The sequence below is a fragment of the Corythoichthys intestinalis genome, chromosome 12 (assembly GCF_030265065.1).
Source record: "Corythoichthys intestinalis isolate RoL2023-P3 chromosome 12, ASM3026506v1, whole genome shotgun sequence".
In the NCBI taxonomy this organism is placed as follows: Eukaryota; Metazoa; Chordata; class Actinopteri; order Syngnathiformes; family Syngnathidae; genus Corythoichthys; species Corythoichthys intestinalis.
In genome coordinates this window covers 30,744,151-30,757,227 of record NC_080406.1, presented here as the reverse complement: position 1 = coordinate 30,757,227, position 13,077 = coordinate 30,744,151, and the positions used below count along the sequence as shown (strand labels likewise).

General features: G+C 41.1%; 1 protein-coding gene across 2 annotated transcripts; it reads right to left on the bottom strand.

The window, feature by feature from the left end:
* Positions 1 to 2,691: 2,691 nt before the first annotated feature.
* Positions 2,692 to 11,609, bottom strand: LOC130926569 (uncharacterized). 2 transcript variants are annotated; one of them, XM_057851512.1, is made up of 2 exons: positions 11,321 to 11,609; positions 2,692 to 6,302 (listed from the first exon to the last, which is right to left on the bottom strand). In XM_057851512.1, exons 1-2 carry the CDS (start codon positions 11,496 to 11,498, stop codon positions 5,056 to 5,058), a joined length of 1,425 nt encoding a protein of 474 aa, XP_057707495.1. In that variant the 5' UTR covers positions 11,499 to 11,609; the 3' UTR covers positions 2,692 to 5,055. The 2 variants fall into 2 exon arrangements, with proteins under 2 accessions (XP_057707495.1, XP_057707496.1); XM_057851513.1 differs by having other exon boundaries at positions 11,307 to 11,468.
* Between the last annotated feature and the right edge of the window lie 1,468 nt (positions 11,610 to 13,077).

Genomic DNA, 13,077 nt, shown 5'->3' with positions numbered 1-13,077 from the left:
TAGGCTGTTCCCAGAGCGCTGTATCAAGGCACCTCAGTGGGAAGGAAAAAGTGTGGCAGGAAACGCTGCACAACCAGAAGAGGTGACCGCACCCTGAGAAAGATTGTGGAGAAGGGCCGATTCCAGACCTTTGGAGACCTGCAGAAACAGTGGACTGAGTCTGGAGTAGAAACATGCAGAGCCACTGTGCACAGGCGTGTGCTGGAAATGGGCTACAGGTGCCGCATTCCCCAGGTCAAGCCACTTTTGAACCTGAAACAGCGGCAGAAGCGCCTGACCTGGGTTACTGAGAAGCAGCACTGGACTGTTGCTCAGTGGTCCAAAGTACTTTTTTCAGATGATAGCAAATTTTGCAAGTCATTCGGAAATCAAGGTGCTAGAGTTTGGAGGAAGACTGGGGAGAAGGAAATGCCAAAATGCCTGAAGTCCAGTGTCAAGTACCCACAGTCAGTGATGGTCTGAGGTGCCATGTCAGCTGCTGGTGTTGGTCTACTGTGTTTTATCAAGGGCAGGGTCAATGCAGCTAGCTTTCAGGAGATTTTGGAGCACTCCATGCTTCCATCTGCTGAAAAGCTTTGTGGAGATGATTTCATTTTTCAGCACGACCTGGCACCTGCTCACAGTGCCAAAACCAGTGATAAATGGTTTACTGACCATGGCATTACTGTGCTCAATTGGCCTGCCAGCTCTCCTGACCTGATCCCCATAGAGAATCTGTGGGATATTGTGAAGAGGAAGTTGAGAGACACTAGACCCAACACTGTGGATGAACTTAAGGCCGCTATCGAAGTATCCTGGGCCTCCATAACACCTCAGCAGTGCCACAGGCTGATTGTCTCCATGCCACGCCGCACTAAAGCATTCATTTCTGCAAAAGGATTCCCGACCAAGTATTGAGTGCATAGCAGATATAATTAATTGAAGGTTGACTTTTTTTGTATTAAAAAACTTTTTTGTATTGGTCGGATGAAATATGCTAACTTTTTGAGATAGGGATTTTTGGTTTTTCTTGACTTTTTTGCCAAAATCATGAATATTAAAACAATAAAAGGCTTCAACTACTTCAGTTGTGTGTAATGAATCTAAAATATATGAAAGTCTAATGTTTATCAATACATTCCAGAAAATAATGAACTTTATCACAATATGCCATTTTTTTGAGAAGGACCAGTATATTTACGACTTTCCATTAAACCCAACCGTCAAAATGAATGTAGACAGTTTCATCTTTTTAACATTAAATAACACATTTTGTATCTTTCACCCCGCAGTTATAAATGTTCATATCCATATTTTGCAAAGGATCAAGAATTAGAATATTGTTTTATTTGACATAATGAAATTGGCTGATTTGAGCGAGGGATCGGTAATGAATATTTTCCATCTGATAAATAGCAGCGGTTCTATGCTCAACAACGCATCTAGTCTCACTTTGACATTTTAAGAGGGCAGAAGAGGTGCAAAATGTTAATTTATTAGTCACTAGATTGTTTCTAATTGTTGCACAGTACAATCAAGTTGTCGGGTGGAAAAAGGAAGCATTTATCACTTGAGCCAAAATAAATCTACAACGTGGATTTTAAGATGTTTAATTCAAATGAACATTTTTTTAAAAAGTGACAACAGTCAATACACAACGTTAAGCATCTAATGTGCCTAGAGGGGAGAAAAAAAAAAAAAACTAAAAAGTGACTTGAGGTTTAGCGTGCAGAATGAAAAGATCTGTGTATATATTTGGTCACGTTGGGTTGCAAATCCAGTGGGGGGTAAGCAGTCAGAATTTAGGAGAGAATTTAGAACAGTAATTGAGCCCTGCATTCTTCCAGTCTACCACTAGATAACGCTAAAATTACAAATCACAAACGCTTACTATTAGTTTTTCTATGGATTGTCACCGTTGTCGGAACAACAGTTGCTTACAGTGACAAAATAATCAATTTGTATATGTTTAAAGCAGCATGCAGGCATCTAAGGCACACTAAACCTTTATAAACTACTTTAACCTATTATAGGTAAGTCACCAGAGCTGAGATATCAACCTGAAAACAGTGCTTCTTACATAAATGTGCACAAGAACAGGAAAACTGTTTTGAAAATGAACTAAACCAGGACAATTAGAAAGAATACTGTATGAACCAGCAAAAAAAAAAAAAAAAAAAAAAAAAAAAAAAACAATCTTGCGTTTGTGAAATAAGAATGAAATCAAATAATTCATCAATATAAGTGAGCCGAGCCCCCCCCCCCCCCAAAAAAAAACAGTCCTAAAATTTTGACCGGCCTTATGACTTGATTTTTTTCTCCAGATTAAAAAAAAGTGAAAGTATTTTTTTAATATTCTAAAAAATATTAATACCATAGTTATAGCGAGTCTTTTTTTCCGACAAAAAATGAATGACACCTATCCAAATTTGAAGCCTGTTTTTTTTTTTTTTTTTTTTTTTTTTTGGTGGTGGGCACACTGTAATACCATTTTGCCATTACACAGATACTTCATTTGCCAGTGTGATAAAACTACTGTAAAACTGAGAACTGCTATGAACTGCAGGTTGGCACAGTAAGTTACAGTGGGGCAAATTAGTATTTAATCAACCACTAATTGTGCAAGTTCTCCCACTTAAAAATATTAGAGAGGCCTGTAATTTTCAACATGGGTAAACCTCAACCATGAGAGGCAGAATGTGGAAGAAAAAAAAAAAAAACCCAGAAAATCACATTGTTTGATTTTTAAAGAATTTATTTCCAAATTAGAGTGGAAAATAAGTATTTGGTCAATACCAAAAGTTCATCTCAATACTTTGTTATGTACCCTTTGTTGGCAATAACGGAGGCCAAACGTTTTCTGTAACTCTTCACAAGCTTTTCACACTGTTGCTGGTATTTTGGCCTATTCCTCCATGCAGATCTCCTCTAGAGCAGTGCTGTTTTGGGGCTGTCGTTGGGCAACACAGACTTTCAACTCCCTCCACAGATTTTCTATGGGGTTGAGATCTGGAGACTGGCTAGGCCACTCCAGGACCTTGAAATGCTTCTTACGAAGCCACTCCTTTGTTGCCCTGGCTGTGTGTTTGGGATCATTGTCATGCTGAAAGACCCAGCCACGTCTAATCTTCAATGCCCTTGCTGATGGAGATTTTCACTCATCAGTCGTCCTGGTCCCTTTGCAGAAAAACAGCCCCAAAGCATGATGTTTCCACCCCCATGCTTCACAGTGGATATGGTGTTCTTTGGATGCAATTCAGTATTCTTTCTCCTCCAAACACGAGAACCTGTGTTTCTACCAAAAAGTTCTATTTTAGTTTCATCTGACCATAACAGTCTCCCAATCGTCTTCTGGATCATCCAAATGCTCTCTAGCGAACCGCAGACGGGCCTGGACGTGTACTTTCTTCAGCAGGGGGACACGTCTGGCAGTGCAGGATTTGAGTCCCTGGCGGCGCATTGTGTTAGATTGTAGCCTTTGTTACTCCGGTCCCAGCTCTCTGTAGGTCATTCACTAGGTCCCCCCGTGTGGTTCTGGGATTTTTGCTCACCGTTCTTGTTATCATTTTGACGACACGGGGTTAGATCTTGCATGGAGCCCCAGATCGAGCCCCCATTTTCTAATAATTGCTCCCACGGTTGATTTCTTTACACCAAGCGTTTTACCTATTGCAGATTCCCAGCCTGGTGCAGGCCTACAATTTTGTCTCTGGTGTCCTTCGACAGCTCTTTGGTCTTGGCCATAGTGGAGTTGGGAGTGTGACTGACTGATGTTGTTGACAGGTGTCTTTTATACCGATAATGAGTTAAAACTGGTGCCATTAATACAGGTAACGAGTGGAGACCTCGTTAGAAGAACTTACACCTCTTTGACAACCTCTCGTGGTTGAGGTCTACCCATGTTGACAATTACAGGCCTCTCTAATCTTTTCAAGTAGGAGAACTTGCACAATTGGTGGTTGACTTAATACTTATTTGCCCCACTGTATGTGACATTTCCCTCCACTCTTATTTGAGAACCTTCTTGTTTCCTGTACCGACTGGTGAAATTGCGCTAACGCTATATAGAAGGCATGTTCGGTAAGACTCAATTTTAAGCCAACATATATTACTTTTTGAAAACGGATTGAATCGATTTCTCCATATAACTGAACTAGACGAAGACAGGGAAACCAGTTGGATTATGTTCACACTCAAAGGAATTGCACCAAGGCGCAACAAAATAATTTAAAGGCAAAGCAGCGATACAAAAGCTGTTTAAGGCACAACTCATACCATCATAGTGAATCAACACATCTCAATTCAAGTGAGTCAGTGCATCCTGGATATAACTGTCCTTGTGACAGGTGATCACAAACAGCGCCCCATTGATTGGTAAGGAATTGGTGATGTCCAGATCCTAAAATGTAGAAACCACTTCACCCAGGAAAATCTTGCATGGAAATTTGTAACCTTGCAACTGCCTGGTTTGTAATATTTTCTTTTATCCAGGCTATTGAATCTACTGCAACTGGACAGTTCCGTTTCTCAGAGGACATTGCTCCTCTCCTCTGAGTATCCTTAATCTGTTCATGTAAAAATGTTCAGGTAGGACGATCCACTAGCAAACTTTCTAAAACAACCAGAACAGTCCAGCTGCAATCAAGTTAATACCTTGAGAAAATGTTTACATGTTGTGATAGCTAAACAAACTCCCCGAACTACACTGGCAACAAAGCTAAGCGATGTTAGAGGCTTCCCTCAACCCTGCTGCTGTTCTTTATACATAGCCAACAGTTACTAGAGTTCAATTACAACGAACTATGTCTGGGGTGATACAACCCCGATTTTCTTGATAGCAACCGGAGCATGAAAAAAACGGCTCTTTGGAACAAGTAATGTATTATGTCCATATTCCGAGAAAGTTTGCACAGAAACTCCGAACATTTTACCGAGTTCCAAGGTTTGACCCTTCCCAGAAACGCTTCAGAGATGGTGACACCACCATTCATACAGTTAAATGAAAATAAACTTTTCCTTGACTACGTATACAGTTTACAATGGACTACGATGGCAATGTCCTTGTTTGGTGTGAAGTCACTCCAGAGGTGCAGCAGAGATACACAAATTGTTTAAGGCACAAGCTACTTGCACGATTTTGTCAAAAGTGGATAGATTGGAGGTACGCTCTGTGGCGGTGGTAAACGGCCTCTCCACAGGGCCGGTGAGCATAGCGTACCTCTGCCTCACCATGGAGACTACCTTTTCTACGTGTGCCCTCACACTCAGCGTGTCGGGTAGTGGGCCCTCTGCCCTGCAACTTGCGGTGTCTTGAAAACAACTGGCGATGCCGAAGCGAGCCCCATGGGCGGCCACGGAATCGGCGATGTCCAGATCCCTGCTGGCTAAAACTACATCCCCTGGAAGCAGCTTGGACAGAAGTCCTGAACCTTCTGCCAAATTTCGAGGGCTAAAGTCTCCTAGGACACCCCTAGACACGAAGGTGACAACACCCTGAGGGGCAACACCGATCAGATAGTTCAAGACGTTGCAAGTTGTCGCCGTCCCTTGATCATTGCCACTGACAGCTTGTCCCTCACAAGGCACGCTGAAGCAGTCCACAATGACCGCACAGTCGGGGCAGGAGGAGCGCAGGGCCGCCGGGAGATTTTTTCGCAGCTCGGCTCGCGAGGGCCAGAAAACGGCAGTGGGCACCAGCGTGGAAGACATGATGTTGACCACGTGATGCACGGTCCGGACCACTGTGCCCACTTTCACACCGAAGCGATAGGCCAGATCCTGATTGCGAAGGTCCAAGCGCAGACGCATTAGCGTGAGCAAAAGCTGCTGGAACTTGGACAGCTTGGCATTCCTGATGGCGTCCATGTGTGGTGCAAGTAGCAGCATGACTGTCTCCAATACAAAGAAGTTGGGCAGGCCAGTGTAGAACTTGACTTTCTCTGCATCATTCCTAAAGGAGTTCTCCGACAGGGACATTTTCTCTACAGACTCACGCAATGCTCGATTTTCCTGTCTGAGTGCTTGGAGGACATCATCGAAGCTGACATTGGAAGTCTGTGAAAATGTTTCATCCTTGCTGTCACTCAGAAATTCATTTTCATCATCTGTTAGTGACAACGCACTTCCTTCAACGTTGGGCTCAATCGGCTCCTCTGGCCTGGACTCGCCCTGGCGCTGCAGGAAGAGAAGGGCGTTGGCCGCCTCTACACGGGCTTCCTGCTTGTCAGGGACCTCGGGTGGACCAGGCTCCTTCATCTTAGGGGAATGGGGCGTAAATACAGAGGGAACATAGTCCGCCGACCGAGGGTTCTTAACTTGTTTACCTGCATGAAAACAGCAGATACAGGAAAATCTGTTTAATTTTCATAGGGAAATGCTAGCTGAATCTAGGACTCATGTGTGGCATGAGACCAGTGAAGTGATGAAATATCAATTGATAGCTGTTAAAACCACAAACACAACTTTTACAAAATTTAATTAAAGTGTCAAAACTTCTTCAATCAAATGTAGCTTTTAATAATTATATAAACACAGTAGTTTCTCAAAATTTATTGGGACAAGACACGTGTACTGAAGTAATAGTTTTACCCGTTCATACACAAAATCACAAATTTTTCAAATTGTTTGAAGTCTTGGCCATAAGCGGATTTTAAGGGGGGGGGGCAGCCTAGTGGCCGAAAAATGTGATTGCATGTAATTGACTTTCCTATTTATATATACAGTGCCTTGCAAAAGTATTCGGCCCCCTTGAATCTTGCAACCTTTCGCCACATTTCAGGCTTCAAACATAAAGATATGAAATTAAATTTTTTTGTCAAGAATCAACAACAAGTGGGACACAATCGTGAAGTGGAACAACATTTATTGGATAATTTAAACTTTTTTAACAAATAAAAAACTGAGAAGTGAGGCGTGCAATATTATTCGGCCCCTCTACTTTCAGTGCAGCAAACTCACTCCAGATGTTCAGTGAGGATCTCTGAATGATCCAATGTTGTCCTAAATGACCGATGATGATAAATAGAATCCACTTGTGTGTAATCAAGTCCCCGTATAAATGCACCTGGTCTGTGATAGTCTCAGGGTTCTGTTTAAAGTGCAGAGAGCATTATGAAAACCAAGGAACACACCAGGCAGGTCCGAGATACTGTTGTGGAGAAGTTTAAAGCCGGATTTGGATACAAAAAGATTTCCCAAGCTTTAAACATCTCAAGGAGCACTGTGCAAGCCATCATATTGAAATGGAAGGAGCATCAGACCACTGCAAATCTACCAAGACCCGGCCGTCCTTCCAAACTTTCTTCTCAAACAAGGAGAAAACTGATCAGAGATGCAGCCAAGAGGCCCATGATCACTCTGGATGAACTGCAGAGATCTACAGCTGAGGTGGGAGAGTCTGTCCATAGGACAACAATCACTCGTACACTGCACAAATCTGGCCTTTATGGAAGAGTGGCAAGAAGAAAGCCATTTCTCAAAGATAGCCATAAAAAGTCTCGTTTAAAGTTTGCCACAAGCCACCTGGGAGACACACCAAACATGTGGAAGAAGGTGCTCTGGTCAGATGAAACCAAAATTGAACTTTTTGGCCACAATGCAAAACGATATGTTTGGCGTAAAAGCAACACAGCTCATCACCCTGAACACACCATCCCCACTGTCAAACATGGTGGTGGCAGTAAGCCTGTCGCAATATGCAATAATTCCATTTATCGCGCGATATATAAAAAAGAAGGCGGTAATTTTTCCGCTGCGATTTATCGCCTCGCGCGCACGCACGGCAGACGTGCTGTTAAAAGTTCGGATTCCTCGTTACCAACTGCGCAAAATGCATCTTCGTTCCAGGTCCGGCAAAAACTAGCGCCGGAGCCAATCGTTCCCATTATATCCTATTGTTCAACGTATACCGGCCACGTCAGTGCTCCGGAGTGACTGTGGACCATCTACGGCGCGCCGGTGCTGTTGACGTGTGGCCACTCCCGTCAGGAGTGACATTTCACGCGGGGCGGCTAATTTTCAGCACAACGCCGGATATTTACAACAAAGTCCGCCAAAACATTGTTGCCGACTTGGCTGCGACGAACAACATCGCTTTGACAACGAACAGCTGAATGAAATTAAGAGCGCTGTGCTTCAAACGCGTCCTGTTTATGAAAGTCGATTGTCAAATGCTGGTTGTGAGTAGTAATGAGCAGAGGTGACTTCAGCTGCGCTTGCTAACTTTTTCAATGCGCCCACACACTAGAAACTAGATGTGCTACGTCCCATGCCATTGGCTACGTGAGCCCAGAGTGATTATGGGACACGTAGTCCATATACTACATCGATGAATTCTAAACTGTCATGACTGAATGGAAGTTAAGAGGGCCAAATCAATCCATACCATTGACTATAGATAATGTTGCAAATATTGTTGATTCAGTACGTGACACAGATGGATTCTGACCACAAATAGGATGTCTTGCTCATGTAGTAAACCTAGCTGCTAAGAGAGCTGTAGCAATCAACAGTGTGCCCTGCCTCACTTTACAAACAGTAAAGATTGTTCTCAGCACTTTTATATAAATTTTTTTCATATCAGTAAAAAGTAAGCACAGAAATATTATGCACTAAAATGCATGTTTATATGATGGCAATTTAATTTTTGCTCGTTAGCCCAAAAAAACAAAAACAAAAAAAACCCCAAACCAAAACAACAACAACAACAACAACAAAACGAAACAAAAAATATAATTGTTATTTTTTTACAGAGCATTAAATGTATTGAATCGGATCCAAAATCGTGTCCCCCGTATCAAAAATCATACCGTACCTTGACATAACTGTATCGTTGCATCCCTATGGAACACCATTGCAGAAGCTATGACGGGAAAAGTTTTCATTTGCCTAAATGCTTAAGTTATTAAGTGCATTTTTTTTTTTTTTTTTTAAAACACATTTTATTTATTCTGTGTTTCTGTGCGGTATCAATATTGTTGATTTTTACTTAAGAGGGATGGTCTATTGTTTTAATTGTGATTTCTTTAAGAGTATTTTTGAATTTGAGAGTAAATATTTATCGCATTTAAATTGGTGTACTTAATCTATTAATATATACTGTATTCTCACTGTGTTATTGTAAATTGGTTAAAAAAAATATTGGGGGGGCGCAATAATATCGCATATCGCAATAATTTATGAGAATAATTATCGCACACTAAAATTTGTTATCGCGACAGGCCTAGGTGGCAGCATCATGGTTTGGGCCTGCTTTTCTTCAGCAGGGACAGGGAAGATGGTTAAAATTGACGGGAAGATGGATGCAGCCAAATACAGGAACATTCTGGAAGAAAACCTGTTGGTATCTGCACAAGACCTGAGACTGGGATGGAGATTTATCTTCCAACAGGACAATGATCCAAAACATAAAGCCAAATCTACAATGGAATGGTTCAAAAATAAGCGTATCCAGGTGTTAGAATGGTCAAGTCAAAGTCCAGACCTGAATCCAATCGAGAATCTGTGGAAAGAGCTGAAGACTGCTGTTCACAAACACTCTCCATTCAACCTCACTGAGCTCGAGCTGTTTTGCAAGGAAGAATGGGCAAGAATGTCAGTCTCTCGATGTGCAAAACTGATAGAAACATACCCCAAGCGACTTGCAGCTGTAATTGGAGCAAAAGGTGGCGCTACAAAGTATTAACGCAAGGGGGCCGAATAATATTGCATGCCCCACTTTTCAGTTTTTTATTTGTTAAAAAAGTTTAAATTATCCAATAAATTTTGTTCCACTTCACGATTGTGTCCCACTTGTTGTTGATTCTTGACACAAAATTAATATTTTATATCTTTATGTTTTAAGCCTGAAATGTGGCAAAAGGTTGCAAGGTTCAAGGGGGCCGAATACTTTTGCAAGGCACTGTAAAAGTTGTAAAGCAATAATACTGCAACAAAAATGAATGAAATTAACAAATATATATATAATATAAAAACCTTAGACAGTCATGATTTTTTTTCTTTGATAACATTTTTTTGATTGAAGCAACTTTTTGGGGTACTGAATGATTTAGACACAAATGTTCTAATCATAATATGGCCTAAACACAAAAAAGATTTTTTCAATCAAAGAAAACTTTTTTCAATAAAAAAAGTGTTCAAATGCAAATTTTTCAATCTCAAATATTTCTTTGCATTCAAAAACTTTTTTCTATGATTGAATTTTTTTTTTGATTGAAGTGATTTTTCTTTTTGAAAATCTTTTTTTTTTTTTTTTTTAAGCAACTTATTTTTTGATTGAATAATAAAGAGAAAAATGTCCTAGCCAAAATGTGGCCCAAACACAAATCAACATTACGTCAATCAAAAAGTTGCTTCAATCAAACCCACCCCCCAAAAACAATCAAAGAAAAACAGCTGTCACATGCATTTTTTTAAAATTTCAAAATAATTTTTGCATTTTTTTTTTTTTTTAATTGAAGCGACTATTTTTTGTTTGAAAATATATATTTTGATTGAAGCAACTTTTTTTTTTATTGAACCAACTTTTTTTGATTGAATAATAAAGACACAAATCTACCTCCATATGGCTGCGCCCAGGAGATACAATTTTTGACTGGGGTAACTACATTGGCACGACTCCGGCAGGCATACCAAACTCAATGGATGACGATCTTGGCGAAAAGCATTGCCTAAACAGCCTGATTTAGAATTCCCCTCAAGAATTATGGGAAACAAAAAACGCTCATTGTCAACTTATTATTTTTAAATATTCTTATAAGTAAATTTTATTGCTGACACTGCGTTTTGGGGTCATCAACATATCACCAGCCCCAAAAGTCAAACTCCGCCTATGGTCTTGGGCTCTTGGCCTTAGTTGAAAACAAAGCTGTCTGCTACATCAATGGAATAAGATGATGCAGAAAGGTATTTGCCATCTAGTGGATGAACCTATAATTGCTTTGCCTATCATTACACTCTCTACCAAACTCAACACAAGGAGTTGACTTGATCCCACTACCTCAAAAATAAGTCAAACGCGCCACCCCCTAATATGCTAACAGTGTTTAACATTATTACTGCAAATTGTATTCAAAACACGTGTGCTATAACGAATGGGAAAAATATTAATGGCAAACTGAGCGCCCCCACACAGGAAGTGCTGCTTGCTTACCTAAGACTTATTATGGATACTGGGAGAAACTACTTGTTAATTGTGGTGAGGTATTGCCACTGACTGTCGTCATTAAAAATAAAAATGTTCAAACCCAAAGAAATGCGTTTGCAAGAGCAAATACATTGGAAAGGCCTACAAAAAACGTGTAAGTGGAGCAATAAAAGGGATGCAGTACAGCTGAGGTATCACCAGAGATGAAGTGAGTACTGCACAGCCGGCTGCCGTCGTTAGGCGCCCAGCCCTGGCGGTTAACGGCCGCAATCCACCGCTGCTTCCTCTCAGGGTCTCGCGGAAAGCGGTAGAACGACAGACCAGTGCCGGGCGTCCTGCGGTTCCTACAGCCTGCCACCACACACGTGTGGACCATAGCCAGGCCACCCGGGGGGTGCGTAGGGCTCCTGCAAGCAACGCCTTGCCTAACACGCTAGCTGCTGGTGCTGGTATTTTTGACTCCCAAAATGGAGGCCATTCGTGTGATCGGGGGAGTAGGCGGAGCGAAGTGGTTTATGACATGACGTCAACCGTGAGCAGTTAAAAATTAAAATAAATAAATGAATAAATAAACACCCCGCGAATCATTTTAAATTATGTTGCATTTTTTTAAAAAAAATCCGCCCACGAAGACAAAGCATGGTTGTAAAATATGGGGCGCCGTTTGTAAAGCAGCACGTGCTCAAAATTACGAAAACATTTTCTCACATTTAGCGCTACACAGTGTTTAAAACGTGGTGTGAAATTTTTAGTCACTTTTTGTTTTTGCACATTTTCAACATTATTTAGCAACTTAAATATTTATTTTTAAATAAGAAGTTTTGCACCTGATTGTTTAAATGCAGAACTAAATATTTAATTTAAATCTTAAAATTATATCCTATATACTAAATGTTAAATCAGGAAACGGTCTGAACTAAATATTTAGCTTAATATTCAAATTCACATGACTGGAGACCGGAAGTAACAAAATAAAAGCTGGAGCACACAAAATACTGGGGTCCCCAACCTTTTTTACACCACAGACCGGTGTGATTTGCGTCTTTTTTCACGGACCGGTGTTCTGTCAAATTCTGCACCCTTATAAAAGTTTGCTCCCAAAGCTTTTGTGGCTGTGAAAAAAGCCCTCTTTTATATTCAGTTGGACTCTCAATGTTATCCAACGGTACAAAAAAACTATTTACATCATAAACATACATGTGCAACATGAAAATGGCGTAAATTAATGCTTAACGACACGGCAAAGTCGTTAAGTGAGAGAGCTGTGTGCAGTTGTTGTCTGCAGCTATCATGGCAAACGTAAGTTAATATTCCTTCTTTTAAAGAACGTTCGTAGTGTGTACTTTGGAATCTCTGCATTCGCAGTCATTTTTAACGTTACGCGGATGCCAAATTTGTCAGAACCCCGGCAATGTGTGGCAGAAAAATACAGCAAATATAAAATAACATTTGTTTTTAGCCCTGTGGTGTTATGTGCAGGGAAAATCACCCGCTGAATCAGTGGGAGGCCTGAGCTTGTTTCGTTTCGACGAGATTCCCGAGATTGGAGAGTGAGAGAAGCCCGCTTCACAAACATACTATGTTGGAAATTGTTGCACAGTTTGCAGTGCTCTCCTAGCAATGTCAGGACATTCCGAAATGACTTTAACCTCGGTAGATTTGTTGTCTCAAATCTACGTTTAAGGTCGCTGTCATTTGTGATCGCTGCAAGCACAGACATGCTCGAATCACTCGGTTTATTCACATACGGGTCACGAATCCACTCCTTCGCAGTTCGTGGGTCTTCAGTGATTGGGAAGTGGCATAGATTTTGTTTTCTTCGAGGTTGTAGGCTCATCTTCTGGCTCGTCAGGTTCCCTTTTCCCCGTAAAAAAATCTGTCCCAAAACAGTCATTCTATTTTGGGGGCTAATTATTTCCGAGAACAAATGTGATGGGCGACGACCTACAGTACGT

Coding starts and splice junctions, on each gene's coding strand:
- LOC130926569 (XM_057851512.1), bottom strand. CDS start 11,498: ATGGTCCACACGTGTGTGGTGGCAGGCTGTAGGAACCGCAGGACGCCC. Junction 6,303..11,320: donor CAGTACTCACTTCATCTCTG/GTGATACCTCAG, acceptor GTTTTCATGCAG/GTAAACAAGTTAAGAACCCT.